Source organism: Apodemus sylvaticus, chromosome 5 (genome assembly GCF_947179515.1).
Source record: "Apodemus sylvaticus chromosome 5, mApoSyl1.1, whole genome shotgun sequence".
NCBI lineage: Eukaryota > Metazoa > Chordata > Mammalia > Rodentia > Muridae > Apodemus > Apodemus sylvaticus.
This window is the reverse complement of record NC_067476.1, coordinates 8,104,237-8,120,589: the sequence shown is the minus strand read 5'-3', so window position 1 is coordinate 8,120,589 and position 16,353 is coordinate 8,104,237. Positions and strand designations below refer to the sequence as shown.

Here is a 16,353-nt window from a genome sequence, read left to right as displayed (position 1 = left end):
CAGAGTGAGTTCCAGGACACTCAGGACTATACAGAGAAACCCTGTCTCCAAAAACCAAAAACAAACAAACAATCAAACAAAAACCTCTTCTCTTTTAACACACCTAGGTTCAATTCTTGGGTTTTTCTGTGTTGACTTGAGCCGGGTCTAAAAGGTCTCTGTGGTTGCTAAGAATTTCTGGAAAGAAAACCGGAAGTTCCTGAGCTGTTGGCGTCCTGTCGCCAAGGTGACGGGAGGTTCCATCTCTCCGAAAGGGGTAGTCTAGACACTCTTTCCTCTCTCAGTCTGCAGCGTGGTGCCCAAATCACTCTGAAGAACTGGCAGGGTTCAAGCGTTCCACGGAGGCTCCGCAGGTGGGCGCGCTCTGCTCCCGAGCCTGCCTTGCTGCGGGGTGCACCCCAGGGTGCTCGTGGTGCAGCCCGGAGCGCGCGCTCACTCGGGGCTGGGGTCCTCAGACAGCACAGAACTCTGTGGGCTTTGCAGCCAGGGTCTGATCCCAGAGACCCCAGGATGCCTGATCCGGGGAAACCCCGGAAAGACCTCACGCGATGGAAGAAGAAGAAGCAGCCCGTGCACCGCACGGTCAGCCAGATCTGCCCGCCGCCCCGACGCCCGCTCACAGTGGTCGACATCCGCCCGGGCATGGAGAACGAAAGGCTGGGGGTCGTGCGTGACTCCATGTTTCAGAATCCGCTCATTGTCAAGGTGAGCGCCCGGGCGCGATCGTCCCCTCCGCGGGCACCGAAGTCGCCGATGGGTTCCAGCTGCTGAACCCTCGGGCCTCAGGGCCCAGAGTTTGGGCGCAGTGTTGGAAACTTGCTCTGGGTGGAACAGGCTTGGACCCTCTGCAGTCGTAGCCAGTCCTGAATGTCAGGAACCTCAGTATCCTCAAGTGGCACACGTCAGCGGGGTCTTTTCCCACGACTGGGAAAGAATATAGACAGAGCAGTTTCTATGGGTCTCGATCTATCCACAGGGTGATAGACATCTAGGTCTCAGGAACCCATCCATGCCCTTGCCACCTAAAACCCATCATTCCCAGTACCTCTGGTCTACTCTGCAGCAGGTGCTCTGGGACTCTCGCGGAAGCATCACATCACCATCCTAAGTGTGCCAGAGGTGTGGGAATCAAAATCCTCTACGAGGCGTGGAGGGCACTAGCGTAGGAGCAGTATTTATAGACAGAGCACTTTCCTTTTCGGTGCCGATGCCCCTCACTTTTGTCTGTTTTTCTGCCTGGCTGAAAACTACACGTGGCCTGTTTACTTGCTGGGAGACAGAAAAAGAGAAGTTGAAGTTTAGTGAAGCATATTTATCTTGCGCCGCTAGAGGGCAGTGTGTTTCTAAAAATTGAGCTCAGTTTCCCAGGTTCCGGAAGGGATGGGCGCTCTGATGGTTTCTCTGACTATATAGGCAGACCTATATAATTAGACCTTTCTGGGATAATTAAAGCTCCTAGGAAGCAGAAGCTAGATACAGTGAACCCGTGCAGCATCATTCTTAGCACTGGCCTCTCTGAGATGTTTCCACAGTGGAACAGGTTTTGCTTACTTCTTGGATTCCTGATCTCAGCATGTACCTGGGGGACAGACAGTTGGAATTCACTGCCTTAGGCCAAGGAGAAAATCAAGTATGGCCTATCAATGGCTGTAATGATAATTTTCCAATATTGCTTCTGCCTATCTATCTATCTATCTATCTCCCAAATACTGCCCTTCAACGACCCCTGACCTCCCTCGAAGAGTCCCTCTGAGAGGGCAGTCCCCACTCCATATCCCCCTGCCCTGGTGCATCAAGTCCAATATTGCTTTAACCAGGTGTCACTAGTGTGCAGCTCTTTCCCACTTAAATATGAGAGGAAGGCCATTATAGAGTCACTTCCACAGCGAATTCTTGTGTAACGTTCACTCTAGGTGACACATATATGTATATCTGCATGCACTTGTATAGCACAGACATATGTTATATATTGTTCACTATATGTTTAGCGTTTGTATGTAGACATATAGTATAAACTGCAATCCATGTAAATACATTATGTGAATACCGACCCGTTTGCTTTCTCCTTGGCTTAATCAAGGACAGCATTTGGCCTGTAGGTGGCACTAACTTAACAGTCTTCAAGAGGAATTCCATGCTTGTTTCTAGAGCTGGAGTTTAGTCATGATCATGTTTCTAAAAATATGGGTGATGATTGATCCACCAATCGGGTTCTGTTTTCAGGCTGCCTGGTCCCCGGTAAGCAATGGCAGGGGCCACGTCCTGATGCTCCTCGATGACAGGGCTTGGGACACTCTCATACAGTGGCAGCAGGGGGCAGTCTTTTCTCCAGTTGTCCTTAGTGTTTGAAGCTCAGCTAGCTGTTAGGATGGTGATGTCCGCATTCAATATTTACCCCTTCCTGTAAGATCTTCCATCAAAACTCAGCCTGTAGAAAGGTTGGCAGAGAGAGAATGTGAAAAAGAAGACGGCTGCTCCCTGTTGCAGATATTCCTTATAAACCAGTGCATGGAGAAATGTCTGCAAGGCGTTGCCGCCAGGTTCTGGCAGAGCTGGCTTAAAAGCCACGCCTAAAAGCCCAGCACAGCTTTCTCTATGTAAAGAAAAATTGAATTCTGAAACACGGGGTGGGGGAGATTTAAAGAAAATGGAAATATTAAAAGTAGTTAGGGTTTCAGAACATTAAAAAATATGCATACAGTTCTGTCATTTTGATTGAGCTTGATTTGTAGGTTCCTTTAAAGGAGTGGCCAGTTTTGCTGGTCCCACTGCTGGGGTGAATAGCTTCCTCATCATGTGGGTGCTCTTGGATCTGGGTCTCTGGGAAACACTGGGAACTGAGGTGTATTTTAGCCTTGTCTGTTCCTGGGCCTGAAGGAATACATCTCTACGCGAGGAATCCAGCACCCTGGAAATATTTACTCTACCGTATGGGAAGGCTGTCGCACACCTGACTCCCTCACGGGTAGGGTCCATGTTTGTTTGTTTGTTTGTTTCTTCTCCTCCTCCTCTCCTTCCTCCTCCTTCATTTTCTACTTCAAATGCAGAGACACTGACTGGACAAACCCAACGCTAGTATTTTCCACCCATGGAATTTGCCAGAATGTATCTGCATCAGTTCAAACCATGACTTCAGAATTCAATTTTGAGAGGCCACAGCAACCAGAGGAAACGGAGAAATGTCCGATTTGCTAGCAGGTGTTTATCTATAACCACTCAGCAGCTGGTCACGTCCTGAAACCCAAGCCAACTGCTGATTTAATGGCAATTAATTGAGTCAAGATGGCGTTTTATGCAACCACAAAAAATAATGTAAATAGTTTTCATTGGCAAGGGCTCCTCTATTGTCAAGTGATGTGCAGTCAGCCAGCTTTCCTTCCTGTGCAACTCTGGGAAGCCTAAAATTAAACTGAGAAAGAACCTAGCTTCACCCTGCTTGATTCTCATTTCCCTAGAATCCAGAGACTCAGCATAGAACCCTGCCACAATAGCCTTCCAGGCTCCCTCACAAAACCTGTCAGAGCATACCCTTCCCACCGCAGCAACTCGGCTGATATCCTGTCAATACAATTACGGGGAGAGACTGCACAGTTTGCTTCACTGACAGCTTTGAATCTTCTGTCACCCCAGAGAGGCAGGCTGCAGTACAGGGGTGGGATTGACTGGATCCAGCACCCTCAGAACGTACAAATGATCAGGGCACCTGATTTTTTTCATAATTTATTACCGACTTTGTTTTTTTGTTCCTGTGGGGGTTTATGTCACAAATAAGAAGAGCGTACATTTGTAAGATAAAGTCATAGAATCAAGCATTTGAGACTAGAAGGAAGTTTGCTGACATCAAATGTATCTCCTTTTGGGAGGCTTGGGGGCGGGGGGGGGGGGGGCGGGGGGGGGCTCCAACCAGGGGAAGGCGCTCATCCTGGAGTGTTCCTGTGTGACCTGGTATTTGGTCTCCTGACTTACAACCTCATGCTGTTTTGCCCACAAGTCACGACTAATTAATCAAAGGCCCCCCAGGTTTGTCATATCCTGATAACAGGCAGTCAGGAAGTGTTCACAAATGAATCCAATCCCTGCATCATCTCACTCAGCACCCCTGCAGACGTGATCAATACTTTCTTAGGACTTGACAAGAGTCAAGAACTAACTTCTTAAATGTTTATTAGACACCTAGGGCCATCCTAAGCTGTGGTGTGCAGGGGTGGTGCATAGAAACAGGTTCAGAACTCAGCCTCTGCCCACAGGGACTTTTCTTAGGGTTTAGCTGGAGAGTTGAGGTACACACACAGATAAAAAAGCAAACACAGAATCATACAGGGTTAGAGTCACACAGAGATACAAACAGGGACATACACAAGACAAAACACAGGTACACACACAAAATAAGTCAGGTACTGTCACAGGTCACCTCCTCTGAGTTTTCCAGTGAACTACAAGCCCAGAACATCCAATTTTGGGGAAAGGGAGCCCGAGGTAGGGCCATGTCAGGGGTGAGGAGACCGGAGAAACCAGCTGTCTGCAGAGAGATGTTCCACCCTTCCAGAGAGCATTAGGGGCTGTTCACTTCAACTCAAGTTCTAGTTCATAAGACTCGGTGCTTCACTGAGTCACCATTGCCAGCACAGGGAAGTGTTTATCCAGAGCAAGTGTGTTCAAATTGGATGCTCTACAAAGCCAGGCAGGCGCACCATGCCCACTAATAGCCTAATGCCTCTAATAAATATTAATGCTGACGAGCATAAGCGCAGAGACAGAGATGGGCATTAAGAAGGCAGACCGGCCAAAGCCGGGCGGCACAAAGATACCCATGTTTTCATTACATGGTGGGAAAAGACTGTGTGTGGTTTGTCTGCCAAGGAGAATATGGCTGTGATTGCTTGGGTCCTTTACATTCAATTACAGTGTAATAGGAGGAAATGAAATGTTAGAGAGGAATTAAAAACTATCCTTGTGTACAGCCTGGGTGGGATGCACTGCTGTGGGTTTATCCATTCTTGTTCTCTCAGATCCTTCCTCCTCCTCTCCCTCCTCCCCATCCTCCCGATTCTTACCCTCTCCTCCTCCCTTCCCCCTCCTCCCCTTTTCTCTCTTTCCCTCTTCCCTCCTCATTCTTCTCTTCTTCTCCTCTTCTCCTCCTCCTCATTCTTTTTTTTTTTTTTTCCGAGACAGGGTTTCTCTGTGTAGCCCTGGCTGTCCTGGAACTCACTCTGTAGACCAGGCTGGCCTCGAACTCAGAAATCGACCTGCCCCTACCTCCCAGCGTGCTGGGAATACAGGCGTGCGCCACCACCGCCCGGCCTCCTCATTCTTTTATGTGTGCAACTGCATGTGTATTTACGTTTGTGCACACCTGTGTTCATGTTTGTGTGTGCATGTGTAGAGGTCAGAGGTCAACTTGAGGTGTTTGTTTCTCAGAAGCCATCCACCTTGTTTTTTTTAGACAGGCTTCTGCTAGCCTGGAATTCATTAAGTAGGCTAGGCTGGCCAGCCTGGGAGCCCCAGAGACTCACCCATTCCACCTCCTGAGAGCCGGCCCGGATTATAATCTCCAGCCAACTTGTCTTTTAAAAGGCATGGCTGTCCCCTTTCTTGTTTTAAATAAAAGCCCCCTTCCAGCTGGATGATGCCTCAGTCCCTCAGGGACTGGAGAATGAGGTCAAATCACACAGCCCAAATCTCTGGCCGCCCCAGAGAGAATTCTTGCCTGGCCGCCGGCTCCTCACCGTCTGGCCTAGCTGCACAGCCACCTTCCTGCTTTATTTCTTAGCACAAGAAGGTACAAGAATGAAGAGGAGACCTCAGAACGGGGCTCTGCCTACCAAACCCAGCCACCCTGTGGTCATGTGACCCTCAGAACACTGCTGGGCTGGAAGGGAAGGCTGATCCTTTAGGGAGGTCTCTGAGACCTCTGTGGACAAGTTAGCAGTCCAGAATGTTCTGGACCCAAGTGTTGATTGCTCCGTAACTCAGGCTCTTCTGGTTTTGTTTATTTATGTGGTGATCAGAGGACACCCTTCAGGACTCAGTTCTCTTTCCTCTGTGAGGTTCCAGGGACAAAACTCAAGTTATCATGTTTGCACTTCAAGTGGTGACCCATCAGGACGGTCGATCTCAGGCCTCAAAACCTGTTTTCTATTGCAGTGGTTTTCAAACCATTCTAGGGTTTCCAGAAGCTTTGGAGGTCTCCTCAAAGGACTGATTCTGTTTTTAAAATGTATCTAGACTGGGGGTATAGAGTTGTCCCTAGGGTGTGTGAATTTCCAACTCCATCTCCAGTCCCATAAAATAAGTAGATACCAATCATTCACTTGAAGCATCCATATTTTAAAAGTTTAAGAAGAAAACAAATGTTATTAAATGCACTCTGTAGAGATGCTAATGTGGGTTCTGTAATATGTTGTGTGCTTTTGGGTCTCGGTCTGGACTGTTAGAGCTGTGTTCTTGTTTGGGATACTTATAAATGTGTCTGAACTAAGGAAGACTGGGCCTTTCTCAATCTGAGACTTTCCATTCTTGCCACAGAGCTTTGGCCTAGCCTTTGAGACTTGGATTTCTTAAACCCAGTGATGGGCCTACTGGACTTTTCTTCCTCCCTAAAAAGTTGCTTTCAGGATGGGGAGCACGGCACTTAGGATGTGCAACCTCTGGGCCTCTGGCAGGTTTTAGCAAATATAGTAACTGTGATGACTCTCATTGTTTGCTGCAAACAAACAAACATCAAGGAAACTAACCTCCCAAGCCTCTGTTGCCGCTGATTACAGTTCAACTTTAAATGCAGCTGCCTCCTGGTTCCTCATTAAAGTTCTTCCATCTGTGTAAATGAGGTCTATTTGGACAATCCAGCTTGGCTGGGCAGATATGAAACTTCAGCTCCCCCATGGAGGGAAAGGACAGTGACTTCTGCCACCCCTGGTGGGTGGGGTTGGGGCTTACCTCTGAGACTCAGTTTCTTCCTTCAGTGAGGAGACCAGAGCTGGCACCTGGTCATGGGACAGTCGTGAGGATCAGCAGGCTGTGGCTAGCCATGGGTGTTCCCAGAAAGCATGGTAAAAGCAAATGCTTGGTTTTCCAACCACAAACACTCACGGTCCTTAAGGTAACCCTTGTGTTCTTGGCTGTTGACATTAGATAAATGCTAAAGGCTGGGGAGATGGCTCAGCGGTTCAGAGGACACACCAGGAGCTCATAGAAGACCAAGGTTCAGTTCCCAAGCACCCACATCGGGTGGCTCCAGGGATCTGACTGGCTGGCTCTTTTGATCTCAGGCACCTGCGTACATGGGGTACGTTCACACAGGTCCACACCCATACTTTTTTTAACCTAAAAATAACATTGAGTCTGTTGAGTCTAAGCCCAGAGAGCTTACAATGAGACATGTTTACTAAGTACTTAGGCTTGTGTCACTGTGCGCTGTGATTGACACTGTCACTCAATCCATCTGTCATTCTACCACTCTAAAGCTGACAGTACACCCTGATTAAGCCTGAGGACCATTACTGGGACTTACCTTCCCCATGTGTCCAGGTTCTGATGAAGACTGGTTTAAATGGGACACTCCATCACAGAAACCATCAAGTTGGCCTTGATGGCACTCAACTGAGGTCAGTTTCACTCAGCGACACGTGCTTTGGAGATCAACAGACTCTCCAGGGCTCGCATATTCTGGAGCCGGTTTTTGTTGTTGTTTGTTTGTTTGTTTGTTTTTTTGGTTAGGTGAAACTGAGGAGGAGGTGGGGCCAGTCCCTGCCTACTGGACGGACGTCATGGATGCTATTTGGTTTGTCAAAATGTGAAACCAGACCGTCCCACCTGCAGCGAGGAGTCAGTCTCCAAAGTCACTCCGAGGCTGAGAAGCTTGACAGAAAAGCCATAAGCAGAGGGCTGGCTTGTTCACAACTCCTCACGGCCTCTCAGAAACCCAGTGTCAACTCACAGAAACTCCCTTTCGTCTATTTTCTTCCCTTAGAGATGCTTCTGTCTGCAGCTTGTCCTCCTCAATCCCTGCCCACATTGCAATTTAAGAAAAAAAATTTTTTTTCAGCCATCTTACAGGTGGCTCAATAACTCATTAAGTAAACTAATTAGCAGAGAGACTGGTTTGTTGAGCAATCACTGATGGGGTGTAAGCTTCACATCTCTGCCTTACCGACTCCCCGGATCCTATTTCGCTCTGCATGAACTAAGTTAAGAATTGAAACACAGGATTGATGCAGCATAGGAAAATTAAGCTCGTAGTGGGCGGGCACCACACAGCAGAGACAGCAGTTTCATTGTGGCTCTAAATACCACATTGCAGGGAAGCAGGAACGGGCTTTATAAGGAAACCAGCTGTAATGGTCTACCCAATAATCTGAAGGCACATCAGGGGTGGGTCAAGAAACAGACACGGGTCAGTGAGCCCAAAGGTCAGCACGAACAAACCCACAAGGGGGAAGGGTCTGTCAAAAGGATTGCAGAAAATCCGTAATGACCCGAAAAGAGGGAGTGTTGATCTTTTCTAGGAACCAAACAATACAGATCCAGGAGGCCGGAGACCCCAGAAGCATGCACACTAAGCATGCACACTAAGTTTCTTTGTGTCGATCAGCATCCTTTGTGTCTTGTCTAAGAGATTAAAAGCACACCCTAAGAAGCTCTTTGATTTCAAGGTGTGGATGGTCACACTGCTGCCAGGTGGCTGGTCCTTTGTACGTGACAGTAGAACATTTGAACTGGACTATAGCTCCAGAAAACATACCAGTTTGCAGATGCTGGGATGCCCCAGCCCTCACCCATAGTTGGGATTCCCAAAGAGCATGGAGAGAGGCTGAGGCATTCTCTCGCTGGCCTGCCAATGGCTGTGTGGATTCATTTCTGTGGACTAGAGTAAGTTAGGCCATGTTACCACCTTAAGGTGTCATTGTTTGAAATCTGCCACATTGTGTTTCTATTTTCCCTCTGCCTCCTAGCAGATCTTTTAAGGACACAGACACTGAGGTGCTGGGGTGGATCTCAGTGTTTGAACACTTGCTTAGCTTGTGAGACCCTGGGTTCCACTGTTAGCCCTGCAGAAATAAAAAAAAAAAAGGGTTGAGGGAAAGGAGAGGGAGGCGCCAGATTCAGATGTCCAGGCAGGAGCAGAAAGGACTGAACAGCTGGGCTGGGGTTGTCAAGTGAGTTGGACTTCAGGGGTGTGGGCAGGAGAGGGGTCACTTGGGGAGAGTCCAGTCTGGACAGAGATAGTGAGAGCTGTGCAGATGTTCCCAGCAAGAAGGATGGGAAGCCCACTCTGAGTCCGTGAGTGCTGTTAAGGAGGCGGTAGAAAATGGCACATTAATTCATCCGCCGCTTTAGCCAACATTTCCTTTCCCAGAAATACCTTGCACATCTGGCACAGGGCTGGGTACAGGACCTTGGCATTGCTCTTGTGGAGCTCACAGTCATAGGCAGAAGACAGACAAGACGTGACAGCAGAGGCTTAGAAGATACCGCAGGGGCGGACAGGATGTGGGGGGTCTCTGCTTAGGGCTGTGGGCAGCAGGAAGGTGACGTCTTACAGGAAGTGCTGGGAGCTGGAGCGGGGAGAACAGAAGCGGATTCTGAAGGCAGTTTGGGGATCCCTGTGAAATTTATTCTTTCGGGTCTCGAGTAGTCAAGGCTGGTCTTGAACTCACAATGTAGTCAAGGATGGCTTCGAATGCCTGATCCTCTCGCCCTCACCTCCTGAGTGCTGGATTACAGGCACGTGCTACAAAGCTCCATTTTATTTGGGTGAGGATTGAACTCAGGGCGTTGTGCATGCCAGGCAAGCACTCTCCAGACAGAGCCACCCTGACAGAATGCAGAAGTCATGCTCAGTAGCTTGGGAGAGGCCCTAGGCTGAAGCGGGGGCAGGGGCGGGGGGACCTCATTAGTCACCACACCAGTAAGTCAGTTTTGACTGGAGGAGAAAGTGTTTCAGGAGAGGGGACCGTATATGTGTGGTGGGGACAGTTACACCAGGGAGTCCTTCATTCCTCTCCTGGTAAGGTGCCATTCATTTACTAAGTGTCACACACTTCCTCTGATTTAGGAGTGCCTGACCCTGGGACCCCAGAGATGAGCTAGCACATGGTCTGCTTGTAAATCACTCACTGTTCGTCAATCTTGATTCTTGCAGTGACCTCCTCTTCCCTGGCAGCCTCCCTGGGCACACACTAACTTTGCCTGCTCAACCATTTGCCAAATGTTATAATGTTATTCCAAATGTCTGTCCTTAGCTGTCTGTCCACCAGCCGCACCTCCTAGGACAAGATGGCTATTGTTTCTGCACCAGACAACTCATGAGGCCCTGGAGAACAAACAGTAGGCCCAGAATTCTTCAGGACAAGGGTGATGAGGGACCTGCTACCAGCGGCTAGACCCACTTCTAGGCTTTTAAGACTGATGTTTGAGAAGAGTGGGTATCTGCGTTGTGTTTGGGGACTCAGGAGAGGAGATCGTGTGAGGCCAAGGAAGAAAAAGGTTTTGAGAAAGCAGATTCAGGGATAACCTGGAGCCATGGAGCAGAAGGGGGACAGGGTGGCTACGACTAGCTTCTGGGGACAGAAAGGGTTAGGGCATGGCTGTGCAGGAAGTCTAGGCCTGGAAAGACTCGTAGAGCCCAGAGCTAAGGAATAAAGGATGCAGAATCCACAGCTCCCAGAGCCAGGTCCAGAAAGTAACGCAAGCCCGAGTCCGAAACGCTCCGAATGTCTCCAGCAATTTGGGAGAACCTTCTGGAGAGATTCTGAGGGTCCCTTTGGGCTGAGCGCACTGGTTGCTTCTAAAGCTTTGTAAACTGTCACTGAAGATTTTCGCCTGCTCTAGAGGCACCCAGTAGGCATGAATTCAGAGGCTTAAGTAAATCTTTTAAAAACTCTTCTAACAAAAGGAAAGCAGGCATCTACCCCATGTTCCTGAGCCCCTATGCCCTCTCAGCAGCCCTTGTGGCAGGATGCTCCCGGGTTTGGCTTCTTCTAGAGTGGGAGTTCTCAGAAGAGGCTGAGCCCAGAGCCTTGAGCTCTTGGCTGGAGACCATTGGTTCTGGTAACAGCAGTGCTGTGGTAGAGTACTCCATGCTGAGCCAGACCGGCCCTTCGACACACCCTGGCCCTTGTGCCTTTGCAACAGTTGTAAATGTGGCAGTCTTACTGTTCCCACTTCACAGACAGGAAGCTGAGGCTTACAGAGTTCACACAGCTTGCTTAAAAGTCAGAGGAGCCAGACTTCAAGCCAAAGTGGGGACTCTGAAACACCAGCCCACAACCAATGTATAAACCAAGTCAGAAGAATTTAGGGACGGCAATGGCTACCATTTATCAAGAGCCTCTCAAGTATCGAGCCATTCCCTCCCTTCCTCCCTCTCTTCCATCCTTTCCTGCTATGCTTATTAAGACTTTGAGGGATATCATCAAGGCCTGTGCAGTGGCTGAAGGCACTTGCCATCCAACCCGAAGGCCCAGCTTTGATCCCCAGGTGCCAGGAGGATAGATAGAAAGAACTGATTCCCTCAAGTTGCCTCTGACTTTTCCATGCATGCACGCATGCACGTGGACACACACACACACACACACACACACACACACACGCACACACGTGCGCACACGTATTACCATCAAAGGTACAGTACCAACACAGCCCTGGCATCTCTTGCCTAGGTGACTGCACACTGCTACCTTCTATGTATGTCTCCCACACAAATGTACCCAAACTCATGGCCTTCCCGCCACCTCCTTTTTAAAAAAAGATTTATTTATTTATTATGTATACAGTGTTCTGCCTGCGTGTAGACCTGCAAACCAGAAGGTACTAGACCTCATTATAGATGGTTATGAGCCACTATGTGGTTGCTGGGAATTGAACTCAGGACCTCTGGAAGAGCCGACAATGCTCTCAACTGCTGAGCCATCTCTCCAGTCCACCCTCCTTCTTTACACGTGTTGGGACAGAGCTCAGGGTGTCCCAAGCTAAGTAAGTGCCCTGCCACTGAGCTGCACACACCAACTCCTCAGTATTGTATCTTTCATACCCGTCATCTTAGCTCTAGGAAGTCCATATTTTGAACTCAGAAAGGCTAACATTCCCAAGGTCACACAGAGGACGAATGCCGGGGTTGGCATTTGTGAGTGAGTTTGCAGCTTGTCAGGCCCTGTGTGTCACTGCCTGGTACCTAAGGAGATGCCGTTGTCCTGATGGGACAGGAAGATGCAGCAGGACCTCATCGAGGTCTGGATCTGTTACAGAGCGGCCTCTTTTTATGAAGAAGGAGCAGAAAGCTCTCAGAAGGGTCTGAGCTGACTGGGCAGATAAACAGTGTTAGCGTATGAATACTGTTGAGGCCACTGCATAGGGACGAAGCTGTGGCCGAAATGCAAGAGTTAGGAAGAAGGAGAAGGCCTGTACCCTGGGATTGTCCAGAAGGGACTGATGGGATGCCTGAGAGGAAGAGGAAGAGGAAGCTCGCTTGTTATAGGAAATGCGGAAATGAGAAGCTGGGTTTCATGAACATGGGTACCTGGGAAGGAAACAAAGGCACCGGAGGGCAGTCACCTGGGTAAAGAACATCGGGTCAGGTTGGGACCCCCTTCAGAGTCTGCACCAGCAGTGACACCACTTATGTTTTAAGAGGAAACTCAGCATCACCCAAGGCTGGCATGTTTTTTTGCTTTCCCACAGAAGCCCGGACCTGGGGGTGTATCTGCTGGGCCGAAGCTGGGATGTCTCTAGCAACAGCTCTATCTGGGCCGCCAGGGATAGCCTCACCCTTTCAAAGGGAAGATGCCTTGCTTCTCCTCTCCCACACAGGGTCCCTCCTCTCTATCTCCCTAATCAGAGAAAGCAAATTGTTATCAGATTAGTCCCAGCAATGAAAAGCGGGCGCTGGCCCTCTCGGTTAGTTTCCATTTAGATAGACTGGGCCGGGCTACACAATAGGCATCAAAGCCTGTCTCTGGGCAGCAGGAGGGATTAATTTCTTTAACCAACAGGCCTGATCTGGCCTAACTCATTACCCTGCCTTGTCAGTGTGGATGTTCGATGCGATTGAAGATTATGCCATTTAGGCTTCTCCTTGTCTTCTGCGCAAACTGGGGCTATTGAATTGCACATTCTTGCGAAGCTCCCCCGTCAATACTCGGGCAGCCTGAGGTTCTAATTCTGCTTCATTTAAACTTCATCAACTTTTCCAATCAAGTGGAAGGATCCGAAATAGGTTCTGTACGTGGAAAGGCACGATCCCTTTGTCAGATAAATTTATTCCGGCTTCTCCCCTCCCTGGCTCTCTTTCTCTTCCCAGTCTCAGCCCCCCAATCCCTTCTCAGCACCCCCCTCCCCTTATCCCCAGGATGAAAATGAGATTACAGTATTTAAATGACTATGATAATCAACCTAGGGACCCTGAGCTGAGATTGAGGTTAATTTTTCTTAGCAGAACAAAGAAGCCTGATGCCTTTGGGGACTCGGAGGTACAATCTGGGGTTCTTGCTTGTGGGTTTTTTTCCCTCTGAAATTGCAGTTTTAGGAGTCTTTTCTTGTTACTAACTAGACACCGAATGTGAATTTTTTTTTTAAGGCCACAGCCCCTAAGAGAACAGAAATGTAATTTGGGGATAATAAACAGATAACAGCCTTCAATCAACAATTTTAATAGGGGGAAAGCCACTGCCACCAGCACAAATCTAAAGAGAGGGTGATCTTTTACCTTGTTCATTTTTAAATACACTCAGAATAATCCTCCCTCCCCCAGAACTCATAATTACAGCCACCCTGTGCACCTGCAAACTTTTGAATGAAGAGCCTTGTCACTTGGGTGGTCTTCTCCCTGGCAGCTTTTATTGCTGTAAAAGTTGAGATTTTTGTCATGTTTTGGCTAATTAGAAGTAGGGTCATTATACCATTGAAAAGTCTACATGAAAGTGGCTTGTTCAGTTGCTACCTGAACGTTGGCAAGCCGGCCAGTCATTCTGCCCAGGACCCCCTCCTCCCCTCAGCTTCTAAAGCAGCATCAAAATCTGTATGTGTCTCTGTCTCTCCTTGCTACCTTGTCAGGGCTGTTTTACATACTTGCCAGCCAGAGTTAGCTTTTATTTGTGTCAGGAGAAAGGATTGTGACAAGTTCCGTATACAATGTTCATTTGGTAAGGCAGATTCTTCATAGAGCTTTTGAGTTGGGAAATGAAACTGTCTTTCAGTGCAATGAGTTACATCGTTTCTGGACAGGCTCACTAAGAGGGAGGATTGCTGAACTTTATCTCTTGGAACAGTCCTGAAAAGTCTTAATGGGTTTTTGTAAAAAGGTAGGATTTTGTTCTAATGCAAGCCTAGTGGAAAAAGGTGGGAAACAGTCATAATGACTTCATGTGGGGACTGTCCAAAATACACCTCTCCTCGGCTCCCCACAAAAAAAGCCAGAATAAGTTATGGCCCTTCTGTATTGGAGCGACTTCCTTTCAGGCCCTTTAAACTGTCGTTGAGTTCCTGACAGTCATCTACATTTGCAAAGCAAAATATTTAATAACTGCCATCCTCTCTACAACTGTGTTTGTTCAAGTGGCACCCCTTATTTCCACCCCACCCCAAACCCCAAACCTTCTGGCTCTCCATCCCTGTTTGCCAAAAAAGAAAAAAGAAACAAAACAAAACCAAACAACCCGCCTAACCCTTTGTGCTACCAAATTCACTGGGGGCAGTGGTTTATGGTGACATTTTTCTTTCTTAAAGTAAATATTGACTCACCATGGGGAAATTAAAACTCCATTAGGCATCGCTACACTGTACGGAGAGCTGCGTTAGAACAGTCAGGCTGCTATTAATTGGTTTCTTCTTCGGGAATAATTCCAGGAGGGCAGAGGGAAAGGGGGAACAGGAGATGAATGAGACCCATAATTTCTTCAGATGACACCATCTAAGTCGGCGAGGGTGATCATCACATAGTTATTAATCTAAATAGAAAGGAGATGCTGGCTAAGAATGGGGAAACTCATCGTTAGAAAAAGCTTGATACAGAGTTATCTCCGATTGCAGAGTACTTTAGAGAATAGAATTCGGATGGGTCAGCCTCACCCAGGGCTGGGTGTTTCAGAAGTGGCATTTCTGAGCATCAGCTGTGCTCGCCCCCCCCAATCCTCCGCGCTGCAAGGACAGGGACAAGGAGGCTTAATAAGATTTCCTTTCCTTTCACCCTGTTCACGGTGGGTTTTTTAAAAAAAGAAAGAAAGGAAGGAAGGAAGGAAGGAAGGAAGGAAGGAAGGAAGGAAGAAAGAAAGAAAGAAAGAAAGAAAGAAAGAAAGAAAGAAAGAAAGAAAGAAAGAAAGAAAGAAAGAAAGAGAGAGAGAAAAGGCTAAAAGCTGGGCAGTGGTGGCTCACACCTTTAATTCCAGCACTCAGGAGGCAGAGGCAGGCGAATGTCTGTGATTTCAAGGCCAGTTTGGACTGCAGAGTAAGTTCCAGGACAACCAGGGAGGGATACACAGTGAAACCCTGTTTCAAAAGTTAAAAAGGAAACAGCAAACAAGACCCAAGAAACCCAACGACGACAACAAAAGAAAAAATAAAACTTGTGTGCATGTGCATGTGCATGGTGTGTGTTCATGCGTGTATGTCTGCTCTCATGAGTGGTCGTGCTAGTGGAGGCTGGGTGGATGTTGAAGTTGGGACTCTTCGTCAATCTCACCAATGAGATAGGTTCTCTTAATTGAAGCCAGAGCCTATTTCTGCCAGTCTAGCTGTCCAGCTGGCCTCCTAGTGCAGTTAGCTTCCAGGTGGCTGCCATTCCTGCCCAGCATCTGCACGGGTGCTGTGTGCCCAGCCCCAGTCCTCATGTTGGTGTGCCCAGTACTTCAGCCACTGGCCATCTCCCCGACTGTGGTTGCTCCCGTCACAATAGCACCTCTGTGTGTTTGCGCAGGCTGCCTGCATCCCTTCCTCCATCCCCCTCTGCCTGTTGTGCCAACCCAGCCCCAATCCCATCTGCTCCATCAGGACTTCCTGTGCATTCCTGACTGCTGGCAAGAGAACAGGAGCTGCAGATGAGCAGGAGCAGCAGTTAAGAGCACTGGCTGCTCTTATGTTGGACCTGGGTTCAGTTCCCAGCATCCACTATTCAAAACATCCTGCAACTCCAGTTCCAGGGTATCTGATGCCCTCCTCTGGCTTCCTTGGGCACCTGGCATTCATGAAATACACAAGCATACATGCAGGCGAGAATATACCCAGAGGAGTCAAAGTCTGCATTCTGGTGCAGAGACACTGCACACCCATTTCCAGCCCGTTTTATGGTATCAGCCTGGGTGTCCATCTGCAAATGACTAGAAGAAAATGTGGTACATACACATCACAGAATACTCCTCAGCC

At 48.5% G+C, this 16,353-nt stretch overlaps 1 protein-coding gene across 1 annotated transcript in view; it reads left to right on the top strand.

Annotated features, from left to right (window-relative positions):
• Positions 1 to 283: 283 nt before the first annotated feature.
• Positions 284 to 16,353, top strand: part of Cfap77 (cilia and flagella associated protein 77) — a 117,840-nt gene continuing 101,770 nt past the window's right edge. Inside the window, exon 1 of the mRNA XM_052181992.1 lies at positions 284 to 705. Within this exon, the coding sequence (XP_052037952.1) occupies positions 511 to 705 (195 nt within the window). The 5' untranslated portion in view covers positions 284 to 510. The remainder of the gene's footprint in view (positions 706 to 16,353) is intronic.